At 51.6% G+C, this 19,807-nt stretch overlaps 3 protein-coding genes across 3 annotated transcripts; 1 reads left to right on the top strand and 2 right to left on the bottom strand.

Annotated features, from left to right (window-relative positions):
- Positions 1-4,258: 4,258 nt before the first annotated feature.
- Positions 4,259-6,268, bottom strand: CTRU02_201695 (F-box domain-containing protein; the record flags this gene model as incomplete). The annotated part of the gene is made up of 2 exons (XM_036729819.1): positions 4,259-5,810; positions 5,874-6,268. 2 exons carry the CDS (start codon positions 6,266-6,268, stop codon positions 4,259-4,261), a joined length of 1,947 nt encoding a protein of 648 aa, XP_036578353.1.
- Positions 6,269-7,618: 1,350 nt separating this feature from the next.
- Positions 7,619-9,990, bottom strand: CTRU02_201694 (glycogen synthase; the record flags this gene model as incomplete). Its single annotated transcript, XM_036729818.1, has 5 exons — positions 7,619-7,724; positions 7,786-9,341; positions 9,388-9,663; positions 9,718-9,815; positions 9,888-9,990. 5 exons carry the CDS (start codon positions 9,988-9,990, stop codon positions 7,619-7,621), a joined length of 2,139 nt encoding a protein of 712 aa, XP_036578352.1.
- Positions 9,991-15,149: 5,159 nt separating this feature from the next.
- Positions 15,150-18,495, top strand: CTRU02_201693 (uncharacterized protein; the record flags this gene model as incomplete). The annotated part of the gene is made up of 3 exons (XM_036729817.2): positions 15,150-16,315; positions 16,373-18,217; positions 18,273-18,495. The coding sequence occupies 3 exons, from the start codon at positions 15,150-15,152 to the stop codon at positions 18,493-18,495; spliced, it is 3,234 nt and encodes a 1,077-aa protein (XP_036578351.2).
- Between the last annotated feature and the right edge of the window lie 1,312 nt (positions 18,496-19,807).

Raw genomic sequence — 19,807 nt, 5'->3', positions numbered from 1 at the left:
TAATCGACAGTCACGGTGGGGTCAGCCTTGCACCATCGTGATGTCCACATACGTTTAGAGGTTAGCCATTGTTGAACTTCCCAGTGCCATAGATCTGCTTATTACTCCGATCGAGTTCAAACGCTTGGATCTACATCTCCAAACCCCATGCAGCTCAGTGCTAGCCACAAGTCGATCGACACAGATGTGGTGAAACGGGCCACCAGCAAAGACGCCCACTTCTACTCCAATGACCTACCCATACTAGACAGCAAAGTGCCTGTTATGCCAAACGGAGACTGGCTTGATGGTATTGCCAACTGCTTGGGTCTTGCATTCTGTTCTGCCTCAAACATACCTTGACGCCTCAACTTTAGGCTGACATCTTTTCCCCAAAGAAACCTCCAGCCATCGTCACAGCTGCAGGTGTAGTGCCCATATAGTAGCATTTTTTCATGGGCGAGCCGAACTAAATCACAGTATGCGTGATTATAGTTCCATCAAAGCAGTGAGATTTTAACTCTGAATCTTTCACGGCCGTGCTGTCATTGTCACCACATTACAGCCTCAATGCTACTTCCAAGATGACAAGCTGGCATAAGGGATGGCCAATGTCCGAGTTCAGTTCACGGGGGCAGGGAGGGGCGGGATTCCTCACACCATTAATCTCAATTTCCTATGCGTTGTCATATGCAACCACTCGGACACCCGCGCAGCACTGACATGTCAATAGACTATTGACTTGATAAGCAAATGATACGTGACTCGCCCCCCACGAAGCAATGCCATCGCTTTTACCTAAAGAGCACGGACACCCAACCTCGTAGGATCCGGGACGTGCAACAACCCGTCCTGCCTTGTGCTGCACTCACTTGGCCGCCTGGCCCGGCAAGCCATAGTAAGGACTGACCACGTCACTGTTGCAGCAAGCCTGGTCCTCTTTTCTATATGCCCTGGACCTCCTCTTAGTGCCTACATATCGTGAGTATAGGCGTACCGAGTCGTTCACCCGAACGGCTGCGTACACCCCCACGCATCTCTGAAGCGAGCATAGAAACACGGGCCTTGGGGCAGGGTCCCGGATACATAGTACGACTATGTAGATGACCTTGTTTAGCTATTGAACCCTTGCGATGCCGATGCGCCGGGGAAATGAGGGTTGGTGCTTCTCCGGGGCTCTACTCCACCATACCGATTGTCTCGTACTAGCAGATTGCGTAGTCGGGGGTGAGATGAGTGAAATACCAAGTGGGTTCTGGGCGGCATCGTGATGCCGCTGATATGAGCGATGTGGGCGGATCAAATGAGGTTCGAGGTCCGCGAGTGGTATGTTCAGTTGGTAGGGTCCGGCTTCTGGGGTTTGTAAGTGTACAAATCGTCTTTCCCGGGTTTACGAGAGCCCAAGTGACAACAGGTGAAGCAAGCTTCTCAGCAACGTTGGCGTAGGGAGCTCGATGTCAGGAAGCATTGGCAGCACGTCAGCTGTTCATGTCGAACCGTTTGTAGTTCATTATAAGTCAACAACATCAGAGTGGCACTATACTGAAGCAGGAGCCAGTCAACTTGTCGTAGATCCCAAAATCTTGGTGTACAGTTTGTCCTTCAACCCCCGGATTATTCATATATGCATCACGGCACTTCACAGCTTCGTCCCATCCTACACGTCATCCAATGATTGTGATCATCAGTCACGTCAATTGTATGATACGAACATCCCCAGGTCTAATCATGCTCAGATTGGATTGGTGGATTATTGTGAATGCCCACCCAGGGGTCCTGTTTCCGGAACCTACCGAAGACCCTGGACGTTTCTTCGTGAGCCTCTCAACCTGCTGTTTTATGGATGTTATAAGTGGGTAGCAATCTTGAAACGAAAGAGCGGTACCTGACCGGACCATTCTTGGCCTTGTCACTGCTCGATAGTCACAGTGTGTGAAAATGCCTGTCTCGAGAACGAAAACCAATGGGACTACTAGTAATATCGCCCGGCAAGGGGGGGGGGGGGGGGGGGGGGGGCTCGTTTAGGGCGAGGGTATCAAGACATCGTGAGTATAATGACTCGGGATGATGCTTTTGATACGTCGCAGGCATGTTTCTCAGTAAACCTACATTCTGGAAACAACTTTAGCCTCGAAGGAGTACAGCAACTCCAAACGACATCTGCGAAACTAATGCAAATGCCATAGAAAACTGGAAACTTGGCGGAAATGAATCGTCTTGTTTGTGTCGTCAATAGTGAAATACAGCCAGTCCCAATGGAAACACCCACATGCCTGCTCTTTGAGTTCCCCGCAACGCAAGTAGACGACGTTTCAACCCGGTTCAATTCTCAAAAAAATCAGATACTAACACAAATGTACGAAACAACAATTATCTTCGAAGGAAAAGAGGTGGAGAAGAAGAAAAAAAAAGCTCTCATATCTCATCGCAGATCGCGCATGTGGTAGAGAAGTTAGTTATATGACGAGCAAATCTCTTTTTAATAAATATAGTCTAAAAGTTTCTTCGACGTACCCCTGCCAACAGCAAGCTTTGTAAACTCATATTAAGATTAACCTCACACGCGAGTCGCCCACGACCGACCAGTAAAACCGATACCGGAATTGAAAACAGTCGGAGCCGACGGAAACGGTTCTGCCGCAAAAGATATGCTGAAAAGTGCTCTTGTCGATGGCGTCTCTGGAAATGAGTGTTGAGGGCTCACCGAGAGAGCCGCTGGCTTCCACTCTCGTTGTGTTTTTATAACCTCGTCCTTGTCGCTTATTGATTGGGGTAGCATTGGTGGAACCTTTGAACCAGAAAAGGAATCGTTTGTATATATTATGTTTGACGGAACGTGATACACGGAATAATTTGATGTTTAGTTTGCACAGGCTGCTAAATGATCACGCCTGCGAGGGCAAAGTATGCCAACGACTATCGATCATCTGACCAAAGCTAGCAGAGATTAAGAAAGGTCAAAGGAAGGAATACGAGGTCGGTGGGCAGAAGTGCCTGGCGAGGGATGAGGCTCCGGCCTACTCGTCAGGCTTACCACAGAAGTGCAACCCCCATCCCCATTACAGGCCTGCATCCTTGTCAACGAAGGCAGCCCTGAAGCATTCTGAGCGGTCACTAACACCAATTGTCTACGTATTTTATTGTCGAAGCCAGTGTCCTTGTGTCCGGAGTATAATGCTATACATGCCAAACGATGATAGTGACTACTATACATGCCTCGTCATTGACGATAGAAGCATCGAAACCTATAAAGCAATAATTAAGGCCTAGCCACCTGTGGAAGGTGCCAGAGCAGGCCCTATATAAAGCCGTTCAAGATGAACTTACGGAACTTAACAACGCAATGTGAAGCCCGTCAAAAGTGGTAGTTGCGGCAGCTGCCTCTTCTGCATTTGCCAAGCCTAGCCGAAGGACCCCCCCATGAAGATCGGCGAAAAAGCTCAAGAATTACACTCTCACCAGTGTCGTCTTCGACGCATCGGAGACAATATACGGACGAAGGGGATGGGAGGTGAAGGACAAAGGCCGAAGGACGATAGACAAGACTTACACCACGGCACTGTGCACCACCCAAAGAAACATTGTAGATTTTGCAGCTCCTGCCCGGAAGAACCATTCGAGAAATTCAAGTTGTTTACGACTTGAGAGGTTACCCTATAACAACGCAAAGTCCTAGCTGACCTTTGCGGTAACACCATGGCATCGTAACTTTGCAATGCTGCGCTACACCAACTTGTTAGTTAAACCGACGCGATCGGCCATTCTGTTTATAGTGGCAACCAAAGTCGCCAATCAGCATGCACCACCGATACATCAAGTCAAAAGAGTCTTGGCCGTGTCATCTTGATTACTCTCTGCATGTTAAGGGCCAATTCAAGGGATGAACCCAAGACCAGCTATCCGCACCAAGAAAGAAAACTTCAAAAAGCGTCATCTGTAGAAACAACCTCTTTTTACTCCGTAAACCGTCGGGGTATAGTATTGATACAAGGGTAGCAGCAACGTAGGTAAAGCATCCTAATAGCCCGAATTCAAAGAAAAGAAGAAGAAGAAGAAGAAAAAGAAGAAGAGAAAAAAAAAACCACACGCGGTGATTAGAAGCAAAAATGAGAAAAGCAATTGGCCTGCCATTTTTTTTGCCCCTCCTCCCTGCCCATCATCCCCGTATCCCTTCCCAGACCCCATCATTAAAGCGTCTCTCTAAAACTTCGTCGCTGGCGAGATTTCTTGTCTCAGGCTAAAGAGCACGGAAAGAAGCCCGCTCTGGCCAAACAGAAAATCACCGCCACAGGTCCGCGGACTTCTTCTCGTTGTTCGCGGTGCTTGGTCTCGGCCAGTAATCCTCGTCGCTCCCCTTGCTTCCTCCTGTGCTCTGGCTCGGGATAGCCATGAACATGCCTGCGCCGTTGCCCACCATGACGCTCTTTCTCGCTGCAGCGGTGTTCCATCCTGACCCCGCAACATCGGCACCGAGACCATAGGAACTGATCGGGCGGTCGCCATGGAAGCTCATGCTGCCGCGGTGGTGTCCGCCGCCAAACGGCACTGTAGGTTGGAGCATTACCGAAGACCAGTCCAGGGCGTCGTCCGCCTTGGTGTAGATCGTTAGGGGATGGGACAGAGGACCGGTGCCAGCGAACGGATTCGTAGAGCTGAAGCGTTGTGAGGCGCGAACGTTCGAAGCAGCTGCGAAAGGTCGGGGTATCGCCATTCCGCCGCTGTTGGGCGGAGCAAGGCCTCCGCGGCTGCCGGACATAGGCCGGTGGGATGTGACTGAATGTGACGACTTGGGCCGGGCGTTGCCGCCAAACGAGAACGGTGCCTGAGGGCGTGGCAGGCCTTCCAGCTCGTCCTGGAAGTACTCGTCTAAAACATAAACCGACCTTAGGTTGGGCATGCCATTGCCTCTTAGAGAGGCCGCTAAATATGTGTAGTAACTGGCCGTGACACTGGAATAGGGGCCTGCTGATTTGGCAGCGGTGATTTCGAAGCGGAGCGATTCCAGAGATGTCGATGCCAGGCGCCGGGTCCTTGGTCCACTCTTAAAGGCCTCGCTTACGGCGGCCTCGATGGCGAGTGTTTGTAGGTTTTGCGCGGCCAACATAATGTCCGCTAGGGTCGCCGGATGAACGCCTGTCCTCAACAGAGAAAGGACTGTCAGGATGTTGCGGGTGTCAGCTCGGCTCAGATACTCCACCAAGCCACTGGCGGTAACGGCTGGGGTATTGCTGAGGATGAGTTCCTCCAAGGGCGGGAATGGAGGCAAGTCTTCATTCCGGGAGAAAATGTCATCCGAGAAAGCCTGGGAATCCATAACCTTTAGCGCGCGGAGTTTCCTCAGATTGCCCAGCGCATGTCGCAGCACGAAGGGGTCCATATTGATCTTGATCAGCTCCAGGACCTCCAAGTTCTGCCATATTCCGCCGTGAGCCAGATTAGACAAACTGGCCTCCGCGCCTCCGTGGTAGGTCATTTTCCGGAGGTCTCGGCATCTAGCCTCAACCTCCAGTCTGAGCGTCGCATAACCGTGTTCGTCGGCGAAAAGTCCTTCGGGAAGGTCAACGTAGAAAAGGTTCGGGAGCACGTGAATGATGCGGGCGAGGTCTGCCGTGGCCGCCTCCCTCAGCATGTAGGGCACCTTAAAGTATCTAACCCTCGAGCCGAACCGCGTGGGGTCTTCGCGCAGGGTCCGACAGAGCAACTTCAGACGCACGGCAGGGGTGTCTTCCGGATCGGCATTGCGCTTGAAGAACGTTTTGCGCTTTCGCTGCTCGGAAAGGTAGATTTCGCGGGGACAATAGTGTACGGCGTCAATCCGGATGCTGTGGTATCTGTACAGAGACATTTGTCAGCCCAAAACTCTCGATCTCAGCCTCGGAGGAGAGGGAGCTTACAGTGCGGCATTCGCTACCTGATTCCACTTCCAGCAGACCCGTGCGCAGTTCGCCAAATCCCTTAGGTCGCATAGCATGCAGGCGTCAAAGATGGCGCTCGTCTCGCAGGTCTCGTAGGTCTCATCTTGGGTGTGCGGGCAGACGAAGGAAAATATGCGCGGGAGAATGTTCTTTGGCAAATTTTGAAGAAGCTGGGTGGAGGCGCGCGTCGGCTGGTAGAGAGGCGAGATATTGTTGCGGAAGTTCTGCTGGACTTGTGACGAATACTTGGACAGCTGGTGATCGGCAATATCGTGGGACTGCGACTGCTGATGTTGAACCTGCTGTTGCTTCTTCTTGTCCTTGTCTTTTCTGAAGAACCTCATCTTTTGCAACGGCCGAATGGCGAGCTTCATGTTGGGGGAACGAAGAGGGGAAGCGCGGCGAGCCGAAGGTGGTATTAGGGGATTAATATATTAAATCAACGGGTCCGTTGTCGCATTGCCCGATCGGCGCTGGCGTTTGGTGGGATTTGGGGGCTATCAAAGAGGCTTTCTGCAGGTCCAACGCTACCCCCAGCCAAAGTTTGACGGTCCAGTGGCCAGCTTTGTCGCCTTGTTCTCGTTTGCGTGCTGAACGAGGGGTTTCCTTCGCCTGTCTTAAGTAGGGAGGTGGTGAGGTACCATGCGCCCGTAGGATCAAATAAGTCAGGCACGGCTGACGGCCTAGGCTTGACTGCTTTTGGGCCAAATGTCAACGGTTTTGTCTGGGAGTTCCCAGCAAATCATTCCCTAAAAAAATAGAAAAAAAAGATGCAGGAGCCATGCATGCCCCCTTTTTCTCTTACTTAAGACGAAAAGCTCAGAAAGTCCGCAAATAGAACTATTTCAGGGATGGATGCATCAGCAAGTCTTCCCCCCCTCCTTTCCCTTCCTTTTTAAACAAGGCTGCACTTGCAGATGATATAGGACCAGACGGACCTGACAAAGAGACGATTGGAACAAAGATACTCTCACGAGCGATGCGTCCGCGGAAGGCGGCTGCCAGGGGAAATCTTAGTGGTTGCTAGGGTTGAGACTAAACCCCCCAATTCAGTGTGCTCCCCACCACGAGGCGCCCTCCATACCTAGGGACCCCTGAGAAATCGACGGCCAGTGTGTGGGGAAGGTAAACCATGCTGCCCCTGATTCGCCGTTGCCACCCAGGGTGCGCATCCCCCCTGAATGTTGGACAGTGAGCACGCATCGACTCACGACCTACTACTCCAATCAACCCTTGGTGCCCAGGCGACTCTCTGATCTTGAAACGAAACATCACAGTCTTGGGACTTTGCTGCCTTTCACCTGCTCCAACCGCCCGTAGCACTCAAGAATACCTAGATGAAATCATGCCCAATGGCTAGGTAATGCAATATCATTTTATCCACTATCTCTCCCACAAAGGAATGACCTCGAACCAATCTAATGCTCAGGTATGCATGCTGCTCTGCTCGTACATATCCATATTCACCCATGCTATCCACCTGCCCTGCTATCTTTGTTGCTTCGCATCTCCATTTCTCTTTGCGGTCCATTACATCCGTGTCCATATATAGAGTCGTCATTAGCGGCTGGCTGGCTAAGAGACGTTTGGCACCCACACGTGTGGCTACCCAGCATCCGGTTGCGCTTTGTACATGTCTCGCCGCTCTCCATTTACCGTGTCAGGCCTGCTTGACATTACGTCGTGTCTCGTGGTTCCTGTGCAAACTCTTTTTTCTTTTGCATTTAATTGCCGTTGAGCTGAACTCCATCGAGGGGGCTAGCAGGCCCCGAGGGACGCTTGGAGCGAAGGGTAAGGGGGAACGGATACTCGTCAGGATCTTCTTCCTCACTGTAGTTAAAAAAGTCAGTTTCGTTCATGAAAATGCCAGAGGAATAAATTTGAAACTTACGGCAACTTCCACGCAACGTAGTCTTCGGTGCTCAGTCCCTCTCTGCCCTCTTGCAAGCTGGCAAAGTCTCCTGGAGTCATCATGCCAGTGCGATCCCGAGGTGACCCAGGAACGGAGAACGGCCGCGAGATCTTCTGCTCCACGCCAGGGATAAAGTCCTCCTCCTCATCACCGCTAAAAGAGTCTGGGTAGGCTCGGCGCAACGCCAGTTGGCGGGCCTTGACGTACTCCATTCCCATTCTCTTCCAATCCAGCAGGTCGCTCAGGCGCTCTGTGCGGTTACGTTGGTTGATGCGTTGACGCCGACTCTTTTGGCAAAAGTCGAACATGTGCGTCGTGAGCTGATTGACGGAGTCATCAACACCCTTGGTGCGGCGGTCGACGATGTAGATACCGTAATCGCTCGAGTTCTCAATCAACTCCTCCATATAGCAGCCGAAGCCGGACAGGTTCGTTGTGATACTGGGCACACCCATGACAGTGCACTCAGCCGGGGTGTAACCCCATGGCTCATAGTACGATGCGAAAATGCCCATGTGAGTACCGCGAACAAACTCATCATAGTCCAGAGGCAAAACGGGGTTCGCAGAGTTCAAGAATTCGGGGTGGAAAACAATCTTGACTCGGTCGGAAGGGTGATTGAAGAGCTGGACGCGTCTGATCTGATTCAAGATAGGATCCTCGCTGTCATTGATCATGTTGTGGGTGACGATCGGAGGCAGGCCGTGACGCTTCATGGCAAACAACCGTCTTCGAATCAAGACACGGTCTTGGCTGCTGATGAGCTCCTTCTCATCAGGCATTGGGTCTCCATCATGCCACTTGAGCGAACGCTCGAAAATGCGGCGTCCAATGCCTTTCTCGATGATATCAACAGTGTCCCGCAGAGACTTGATGACCGCTTGTCCCTTGAGCGCTTCGACAGTCAAGGACGTCGTTTGGGCCGGCATAATGACAAAAGCGACGACCGTCATCTTGCTGCCAGCAACCTTGAGACGGTGGTTCAAACGAGCCAGAGACTCGATGAACATGTCAACACCCTTGTTTCTGAACTCGTAACGGCCGGCCGTGAAGAAGTAGAGGGTGTTCTCGGGATCGAAATCATAGTGGCCATAGAAATGACCACGCACAAAATCGTGAATCTTCTCCTTGGCTTGCTGATGCAAGTTCTGGAACTCGTGCATGGCAGAGAATTTTGTGACGTTCAGACCATTTGGCAGTACACCGTCTGGTTTTCGCTTCAGTAGATGTTCACTTTCGTACGCGGTGATGTGGGAAACGGTCGTAAAGACATCGCAAGCGTGAGCAGCGGCTCGCTCAATGCAGTAACGGTGGTAGATGCCGCGCTTTCCGGCCTCAGCATCGACGTCGAACCATTGCAGGTTGTTATAGAAGTCAACTGAGCCAGCACAAAGGTATCTACCCAAAAGAGTCGCGTGAGTTGTAAAGATAGTGGTTACATCGATGCGTCGCTTCTTCGTAAGAGGCAGCGCTACACCAGCAAGCCATTCGTGGAAATGCGCGATGACGGCCCTCTTCTTCTCGTGGCACACAAACTAGACGACTGTCAGCGTTGTCTTTGAGTTGACAGAAGCTACTTACCTCTCCCAAAAACCAAGCAACAAGGTAGCCAAAAACAACAGCCTCGTTCGTCTCGTCATCGTTGGGCGGCGAGGGAATACTGGCGACGTTCCACAAATCGGTCTTCCACTCATCCATAAAATGGTACGCGGTCTTAGTGTCAATAAGCAGCACTCGGGGAGCGCCGTCAATGAGCCATCGTCCATAGAGAATACCAACGCCCCGATCCCTCATAGACTGAATTGTGGCAGCGAGCTCAGGATTGGTGGGTTCCAATTCTTCAACTTCCACAGCAGCCTATTTCTCGTCTTAGTGCGTTACAGATACGACAGCTAGAAGCAATTTTCTTACCGAGTTGTGGTTCAATGGACCGATGAGCGTGTAGCGATCACCATACTCAGCCGTGGTTACTGGAGCTTTAGACTTTATGACGGAGTAGATACCGCCAACTGCACATTGCACAAATTGGGTCAGCCCACTGCGGAGACGATGATCTGGGGGGGCAGCCGTGGGGATCATACCTCGATGGGCAACTTCAGTTGCGATTTCGAAGAGCAGGTGGTTCTTCACATCGCGGGGAGGACGGTCGGGGTTGTCCCGAGTACCTTCTGGCATCGTAGACATTGTGGAAAACTAGAGTTTGAAGGTGCTGCGTCAAACAAAAAAAAATCTGTTGCTGAGGATAGAAATCAGTTAGGTGAACAGATCACGGAAAGGGGAGACAATGATTAAAAAAAAAATGATTTGAGAGCTTGCGTAAAGCAGCAGGAAGCCAATTGAGGCTTGGATGACGCAAGTCTGCAGGCTCACTCACAGGTAACCAAGGCGACGCGAGCGGAGCTTGGAGAAGCTTCCGAGATGGCGTGCAACTGGGACAAGGCTTTGATTTTAAAACAATAGAAGGGCGGGAGGTACTGGGCGAGACAGACAAGAACGACGTCAAGAGGAGAAAGGGAAAGACAAGAGCTTTGATTGAGAAGATGTTTGCGGGGAAGCAAGGTTTTAGCTACGAGGTGTCTTGGGAGGAAGAAGGCGTGGCGGGCATTGGCAGGCCTGGTCTGATGTGGTGTGGTTGTGGTTGGACAATCCAGTCCGGTCCAGCCCAGCTTCTCTGTATGTAGTGGCCGGAGGTACCTTGCCTCATTGTGACGCTACCCCAGTACCTGTGTCGCCTAGCTGCTCCCATATCTACGGAGGTTTTTTTACACCCTCGAATACGAGTGGCGTAGTAGAAGTAGCAGCAGTACTGCAAGTGGGTGGTCAGGCAACCCAAACAACAACAGCTTCTGCTCTCTTCTCTGGTCTGCTGTCAGAGTGAAGCCGAGGAGGGGAGCTGCAGCGCGATTCAATGGGCAATGGATGGACACTGGGAGGAGCTGGGGGCAGGTGTGGAACAACAACAGCGGATATTACAGGGCCCAGGGCCTGTCCAGAGCTCCCACTAGCGGGAATCCACACTGCAGTTTGAGATGGATTTGGTCGGCCAATACCAGGATGGTACAAGTCCAGACCACGAGTATTCTCAACAAATTCTTTTCCCATATTACCTCGCTGTTAGTATTTTGCGCTGTTACTTTCGTCTCGTACGGCATCGCCGTCCGTTGTTGCCGCCTTACTTCTCCGAATGCGACACTTCCTGCGTCCTGACGAATCCGATAATTGACGCGCGAAAATTCCCGTCGCTATTCCGGGAAACAGTAAAAGTTTTCTCCCTGCTACCCTTTCTCGGATGCCCAGAGGACGCATTGCGCACAACCTTGAAGGCCAACGAATCCGGCTGGGCTTCTATATCGGAATTAGGAGCAAGATCGAAAAAGTCGCAGACCGAAAACCGTAGGCGAGGCTAGAAGAGGTACCTTCTCTGTACCTAACATGGGTGCTGTTACCTGAGGAATGATGGCCTGGTAGCGCCAGGCTTCATGCAATTTGAGAGCTGTGGGTACCTCTCAGAGCTTCCTCCGGCCGAGCTTACTAAGAATGACGACAATCTTTGCGGGGTCGGCTCTCAGATAGTGCTCCCCAGAGTCCGCGCTTTCACGCTTTAACAGCACTTTTTATTGGGGTGACGAAAGATTGAGCGAATAAAGAAACGCGCTGCTCAGGCTATCCAATCAATGCGTATAATTCAGGGGCAAGCTGCAGATGGCTCCTTCTTACCGTGAATGAAGCCGTCGCCGTTGAGTAGCTTCTAGCCGATTCTCATCTTCCCTATGCTTCACACTTCCTGAATATCTGACGAGGAAAATAATATCCTCTTATCTCTAAAACTATAGTTTCTCATGGAACATTTTCCCCCCAATATCTCGACATAACTCCATCTCTAAACTCTCGTTACCTTCTGAGACATCAGAATTCCAAGGCAGCGCAGTTAAAGAACCAGCGACCCTTGTTCCCAATTCGCCTTCCTCCTCAGCCCCCAAAGGGCCAAGATCATAAGGACGCCTACGAATGCATCCGGATACACCCGCAGACGACGATCGGTTACATCACCAAACGTGTTGATCCTCCACACAGGTTGTCCCGACGCCAGTCTGTGGCATTCCTGTCACAAAGATTTGAGCCATTACCAGACCACGCCCGAGCCAGATTTCCATACTGATTCTGGCTGGAAATATCAGGTCATCAAAGCAAGGACCTTCTGTTTCTAAAACACCTGACGTTTAGGCATTCCCACTTCAACTGACGATGTACGGAACGCTTTATATCCAGAAAACTTCGTCTCTGTATTTTGCAGAGTCGCCTTTTAGTCTGGATACATTACTCCGTACATGGAGACATGAACCCCAACCGCAGCATGCAGTGCCAAGTCCGCTGGGCCGCTTTTCCTGCATGACATAAGATATTGCTTCGTCCAGTGAAAGTTGCCAGTCAAGCTCAATCTAACCCCGAAGTGTTGAAGTTGGTGCCAGCCAGATACGCAACACAATTAGGTGTTGAAAAAGCTTTCATTTTTACTTTCGTAAGCGTTATCTCGTGTTGCATGCCTGCAATATTCTCTCCATTGTTAACAGGCCTTGATACTGAAGCCAACGTCCTTGAATTCTATCGCAACACTTTAAGCTGAAGGAAACTTTGTCATGACTCCAACATGAGCGATTGTCTTGCAATTCCTGAGACAGCCGGAATTCGTCACTAAAACCACATGTAACGCGTTCCAATGACGGCGCGATCTGCGAAGCCTAGATGCTTCAAAGTCATTGCCTCGATGTTCCATGATACTATATCCACTTTGACATACTTGAGTCCAGATAGCGCGGCCCAAGTCGCGAGCTGGGGATGAGGTGAGCAGACGTTGTTGGTTGGGCAACAGAGCCCCACGTCAAGAATTGACAACTTGTACCAGGGGAAAATCTCAATCAATCGCCGGCTTAATCATCTTGTGACCCCTTTTTTAGGGCGAGGCCACCCAAAGCTGGGCGATATTCTAAGGGCGTAGTGCAATGTCTCAATTTGCATCTATACGAACAGTTGTCACTGACAACGCTGAAGGGCCTTCAGGTGTCATGTTTGTAGCTTATCCTTGGGTGACCCATGCGCTTTTTGGACGGCGACTCGGGCCACATTCCGTATGCCCCGTCAAGATGTGGTTGGGAAATGACCACGAGTCTGGAATTCGAGTTGAGCTTGAGAACTTCAAAATGCACCAAAAACGTGTTTGTCGAGTCAGGCGCTAGAGCTAAACTTCCTTGGCGGGTTCTAGAAGTTGACAAGAGGCGTTTATGTATGATCGGCCAAGTATTCCCAAGCTGCCTGAAAATGTGTTGGATGATTACTTTTCAGGGGTGATATGGCCCTGCTGCCATACGTATGAGCATAAGGTGTGAGTGAGATGCTTTCTGCTCTCCCTCAAAGAGCTATAGCAACTCGGCCGTACTTTAGTTAGCAGCCAAAACAGCCGTTTAAAGGATTGTAGAGACTGCAACTGATAGCTCTTGTCTTCAGGACTAAAATGAGGATTGAACCCTCAATGACTTACTTATTTTTGCACAGTGTTGTTTACCGTATTTGTGGGCGAAACCAGCACAGAACGCTCAGAATGGGAAAAGTGGTGTTGTTGGTTGGAAGAACTAACTAACTGGCTAGAGGGCTGTGGAGGCTGGCTAAGACCAGTGGTGGCGGCCGTCAGCCCACGTGACGGGCCGGCGAGGCCTGCCACCCACAGTATTAATACATTGCAACACAGTGTGCTATACCAAATTACCTTTCACGTGACTTTTGGCTTTTTGAGGATCAAGGTTTTCCCCCTCGGCCGACAACAATCTGTCACTGACCACATGCAACCAGGTCTCCATACTAACCAACCTCAATAAGCAGGCGACAGCCCACGACTACGTATTATCGGACCATCGAAAGATGCGAACGCTTTGGATTATTTACGGCGGTTTATTTATGGAATGGATGGGCTATTTACTAGCACCCGCCTCGTGGGGAGTGGCTGACGGGAAATGCGGTGTCTGGTGATGCAGGTCGGAGACTGCAATTCGCTCTCGTTCTTGATGGAACTTACAGCGGCGGTTTCGCTGGTTCTTAAAAGACAGTACTGACTGTACCTTTGCTGCACTGTTGCGAATCAGCGTGCCTAACCAAGCTGACCGACGACGACGGAACGGCGTTATTGCCTCAATAACCACAATCATGCAGTGCGCCGGTTCGACCGACCACGGAGAATAGCTGCTTACTCGGTGCAGCATCCAAACCACCCAAATGCCATGCAGCGGCGACACAAGACATAAGAGTTGGTCGCGAGATCAACGGGGCGGCGGAATACCCATTGGCTCGAATCAAGTCGACAAAGTTGGCATTGGCATTCGGGTCAGCCCTGTGGAGTTTAGAGAGGTTGGCATTCTTGTGGCGACTGGTACCTGAGCTGTTTGCTGGTCATCGGACTCAGACGGGATAACACCCGTCCATTCTGGGAGGATCTGTTTAAAGACCTTATGCGCAACCTTTCAGCGCGCTGTGCTGCAGGCGACATTTACAACTACGGTCGTCTGCAAGTTTCTATGGTTTCGTTTCATTTTCGACCTTGGAATGGTGGCCATTGGTCCTGTTGAGACGGGCTAGGTTAAGTATTCCGAGTGTCCAGCTCGAGAGCCTGATATCACGCTGTCGTCCGGAACAAATAGTCTTGGACAGTCATGCATCAAAGCGTGGTGTGAGCGGCTGTCAAGCATTCTACCGGCAGTGCCCGGCGCGTAAATCGTACATAGTGACCTTATTGCTTTGGTCTGATGCCATTATACCTGGCAACAACGGAGAGGACAGATAGCATGTTAGGGTTCTGGTCTGTCTCTGCGAATTTGGAGCACACAAGGACCAAAGTCCAGACTGCTTGATACTGGCTTCACCTGGACAAGCCCAATTGTGTCATGGGGAAATGGCAGGAGGACTTGTCGTTGTGGTTCTGCAAGTGCAACACGCTGGGTGGGGGGCATTCAACATGACTACCGACTGTCTTGACTTGGCTGTGGATGGTTTGGTATGCTGCATTGGCATTTGTGCACCAACTTGCTACTAACGTGGCCAACGTGCATCGACCCGAAAATCGGTCGGGTGCGAAAGGCTGCTTTCCCTCGAAAGATTTTTTTTTCTTTATTTGCGTATCCAGCCATAGCCTGGACTTTTCTCTTCTGCCATCGACTTTGTGTCTTGGTGGTTTGCATCACCACTGGCGCTTCGGCAATTGCATATATCGCTTACAAGGCTGGGTTATCGCGTTATCGGGAAAACCTCGGCTGGCAATGTGCTTGCATCTAAAAACTCAAACCGAATCGGCTGCTGCGATGGAGTCCTGCCACCACAACCGACCTCGACATGTCGCCATGAGAGACGACCGCAGACCAGGCGATGAGCGCAGAGATCGAGGCCGAGCTGGTCGAGAAGTGACACGCTCCCGCAGATCTCCGTCGCCTCTACCCCGTCGACCTCGAGAAACCGATAGATTGTCAGAAAGCAAACCGCGCGATCATCCTCACGATAAGTCGCAGCCTTCTGGCCGAGTCCACCTTAAACCCCGCGATCGTAGCAGAGAACGCCATCGTCGTGCATCCCCATCCCCTTCGCGACGCGACAGATATAAGGAAGACATTCGTGACCGGTCCCGTGGGAGGGACGCTGGTGACTCCCGCCGCGAATCACGAACCAGAGCACACAGAGATCGCAGCCGAGGACAGCCTCGAGGCGACGGCCCTCCCTTATCGCCATCAACGAAGCGACCGAGAAGCCGAAGCCCAGACAGAGCTACAGTGGACAGGAAGAAATCAAGACGAGACAACAGCTCTCGCGGTGACCACAGAGACTCAGCCCCCCCTATAGACTTAGGCCGGAATCCACACAACTCTCCTCCGCCACTAAGGCGTTCACCTAGTCTTGATCGCAGAGACTTCAGATCTAAGCCTAAAGAGAGGAGCCGTCGAAGCCGTCGTAGCAGGTCTCGCTCACCTGGCAGAGATCGAGTGCGTGGCCGTCAGGACTATTCCCCCCCACATCGCCGTGGTCTTTCACCCCCACGGAGAGGCCATCATCATAGATCCCCTGCACGGGAATCATCTACATCTGCCAGAGGTGACCGACGTCCGATATCTCCGCGTAACGGTTCCAGAGACCGTCAACGTCAAAAGCAGCCTCGATCTCGTGCCTCTTCCCGGTCCGCTAGTAGAGGTTCGAGCAAGCGGATGCTGCAAGGCGAGGAATCACGACTTCCTTCAAAGTCTCAACCATCTTCTGGTGCGAACAGCGTGGAAGTCAACATGAGTGGTAGAGGCAACCATAGGGGAGGCTTTGCCTCTCACCAGCAGATGCCGGCTGCCTTCAACCAACAGTACAGTGACCCACGGCAGTTTTCTCAATCCCCGCAGCCAACCCCAAACTCGTACAATGCGTCCCCGAATCATTCACCTTATGGCGCGGGTAGAGGGAACTGGGGTCCTCAGCAATTTTCTCCGACACAGTAGGTTTCTCGTCATTCCATCATCGTGTTCATAGTCTCTTACTTACTTTCATCTAGTCAATACCCCCCTCAGTACCCACAATCCAACTTTGGCCCTCCAACCGGTCCTCAAGGCTCCTACAACCCGAATCCGTCCTTCTCACCGCCACCATCCGCCCCGACTGGACCCATGCAGCCGTTTTCGCAAGGGAACTTCCGGGGAAACTTCCGCGGCGGAGGAGCTTCCTTTCGAGGAAACCAGTTCGGCCAGGGCCGAGGTGGCTACCGAGGCAATGGCTTCAAGAGCGCCCAGTGGGGTTCCAATAACCATGGCTCCGGTTCACGTGGCCAATTCAGCCAGTCGGATGATGCAAACTCGCAGCAGTCTACGACTCCAGCACCGAGTAACAGATCGGATGCTGGTGATAATGTAGCTGACAGCGAGAACCCCTTCCGGCCATCGAAGGATTTGCAAGTCGAAGACAATACGTCAGAGAAAGCAACGGAGAGCGATTCTCAACGAACTAGTAGAGCTCCTCCTGCTGGTCCGGCTGCTCAGTCATCATCATCGTCGAAGTTCAGCTTTGCATTTAAAGCGTCTTCAAAGCCTACTCCAACGGCGCCTAAGCCAGAGATCTCTCAGAAGTTCAATGCCGCCCCTCAACGTCGCGATGCCCTACAGCAACATGAGTCCAGAGATCGTGATCGTGATCGCGATCGCGAACGTGACCGTGATCGTGATCGTGACCGTGATCGTGACCGGGAACGAGGCCGCGACCGTGACCGAGACCGTGATAGGGAGAGAGACAAGGAGAAAGAGAAGGCCATTGACCGAGACGTCCTCCGCAGCGCCCCAACCGAGCCCGCATCGGCCAGGGCACGCCAGGACCCGAGGCATCAGCACCCTCCTGGTCCGCGCCAGCCACCTGCGCCAAGGACACGCAAGATTAAGAAGACTATGAAACGGCTAAAGACAGCGCCAACGCTGCCTGAAGACTTGAAGACGTCAGACTCCGTCTACTACCGCAAACCCGGTAATGAATCAGTCGTGGGCTCGGGTACTTATGGCAAGGTCTTCAAAGCTTTGCATGTTTACACAAAAGGCTTGGTTGCTCTTAAACGCATTCGCATGGAAGGCGAACGCGATGGATTCCCCGTCACTGCAATTAGAGAAATCAAGTTGCTTCAGTCGTTGCGGCACACCAACATTGTCCAGTTGCAGGAGGTCATGGTCGAAAAGAACGACTGTTTCATGGTTTTTGAGTACCTGTCTCACGACTTGACAGGTATCCTCAACCATCCATCTTTCAAACTGGATGCTGCCCAAAAGAAGCACATGGCCAAGCAACTCTTTGACGGCCTTGATTACCTACATAAAAGGGGAGTCCTCCACCGCGATATCAAAGCTGCCAACATTCTTGTTAGCAGTGACGGTATTCTCAAGCTGGCGGACTTTGGACTGGCACGCTTCTATGCCAAAAGACATCAATTGGATTACACCAATCGAGTGATCACCATCTGGTATCGTTCGCCCGAGCTGCTACTGGGTGAGACGCAGTACGGCCCGGCCTGCGACGTCTGGAGTGCCGCTTGTGTCATGATGGAGATTTTCACCCGTCATGCCATCTTCCCAGGCGATGGAGGCGAAATTAGCCAGCTAGACAAGATATACGCCGTTATGGGAACTCCAAATAAGGCTGAGTGGCCCGGCCTAGTCGATATGCCCTGGTTTGAGCTACTGCGGCCCAGCTACCGACGAGCCAACACATTCGCTGAGAAGTACAAAGAGAGACTGCCACCAGCCGCCTTCCGGCTCTTGGCCGCCATGTTCCGCTACGACCCTGCGAAGAGGCCAACGGCCGCAGAAGTACTGGCAGATGAGTACTTCACCGTCGAAGAACCCCCACCAAAACAGGCTGTAGAGTGAGTCACACTATCCCTTCATTGACTTAATAAACCTGGACTAACTGTTTTGTAGGCTTGCTACACTAGATGGTGATTGGCACGAATTTGAGTCCAAAGCCTTGCGACGTGAGAACGAACGCAAAGAAAAGGAAGCTCGGCGAGCCGCAGCAGCAGCAGGAAAAGACAAATCTAGAGACAGGAAGAGAGAGATCGAGGCTCACGACGAGCGTGGCGACGCGAAGAGAGTACATGTCGAAGGAAAGACAGCAGCCCCTGCAGAACGCCAGAAAGTTTAGAAGACCCGACGGCGGTGAAGTTGACCGACTTGGCTCGCGTCAAGCGAGGTACTACTCGGGAGGCGTCGTTGACTTCGACGTTGTACAATCATCCCACTTTTCACACATACAAACTTGCATTGTTTGCGCTGGCATGGCGTTGGGGAATCGAAACTCATGGTTGAACGAGATGGCATAGTTGTTTGGGGCTTTATGGGTATGAGTTTGTTTCATGTTTTGCTTTTTCAAATTTCTATCGCTGGCTGGCGATAATTCCCGCTTATTAGGAGGATTTGATGGCTAGGAAAGTCCATGGCTATCATTGTGTGAGTGGAGGAGGGCTGATTGGCATACGCATCCGGGAGGGCGTAGGAGGATAGTGTGGTTATACATTTTTTTTTGAGGGCGGGAAATATACCATGATAAGGGGCGGACTCATGATTTCTCCCACTCTTTTGCATTTGTAGCGTTCGTCCACATGGCTATGAAACATTTTTTTTACCTGGTAAGAGTTGTCCTGCGTAAGGTTAGTGAGCTAACGCTACCTTTTTCTTGGCACATCTTGCGGCGACACGACCCGGCAGCTCAACAAGTCGACGTTTTTTTTTTGTCTTCACAGGCATACTGAGCTGAGCTGTGCGATCGACCTCGCAATTCCGCATGTCAGCAACAACAACACCAAAGTCCAATCGTGCGTCATCCATCTATGCCGGGTGTTTCTCTTGAGCGTGAGAACATTTTGCTCTACGGTAACTACACCCAGGTCTCTTCAACTTCGCCCCCCCCCCCCCCCCCCCCCCCCCCCCTTTCCTCGACATACATGACGGAATGTTCCGAACGTGAAGCGTACGTCGACTTTTAGAAACATGTATCCAGAGACATCTTGATAATGCCCATATTTCACTGATTTTCGTCCTGGTTACCCGTTATTCTCCCCCTTTTTTTTTTTTTTACTTCTTTCCAATGAATCACTTCCCCGTGACGAAAAGCGGTGGGTGGTTGGTTCTATAAGAAAAACGAGGATTCATACTAGCCGGTGCATCATGGTCTTACACCAAGCTGACCAGATTGCAAGAGGGGACTAGAGGCAAACGCGTGTTCCCTTCCCAATTTCTCTGACAGAGTATGGGTTGTCAGTTGGTGATATACCACATGTAAACGTTGACACGGCCCGAGGAGACAGGCGAATTGTAGCGTCAATATTTGGGTGGCTGGGCAGCAAGTCGCCTTCCATACCCGGACACAGCAGTGAGTGGTTCTTTCACATTGTGCTGCAAGTTTCGCTCGCTGTGTTGACACGATATACGCATAAGGCGGACTGCATTCTTGCCCC

Source organism: Colletotrichum truncatum, assembly GCF_014235925.2.
Source record: "Colletotrichum truncatum strain CMES1059 chromosome Unknown Contig_0001, whole genome shotgun sequence".
NCBI lineage: Eukaryota > Fungi > Ascomycota > Sordariomycetes > Glomerellales > Glomerellaceae > Colletotrichum > Colletotrichum truncatum.
This window is presented reverse-complemented; position numbering and strand designations above follow the sequence as displayed.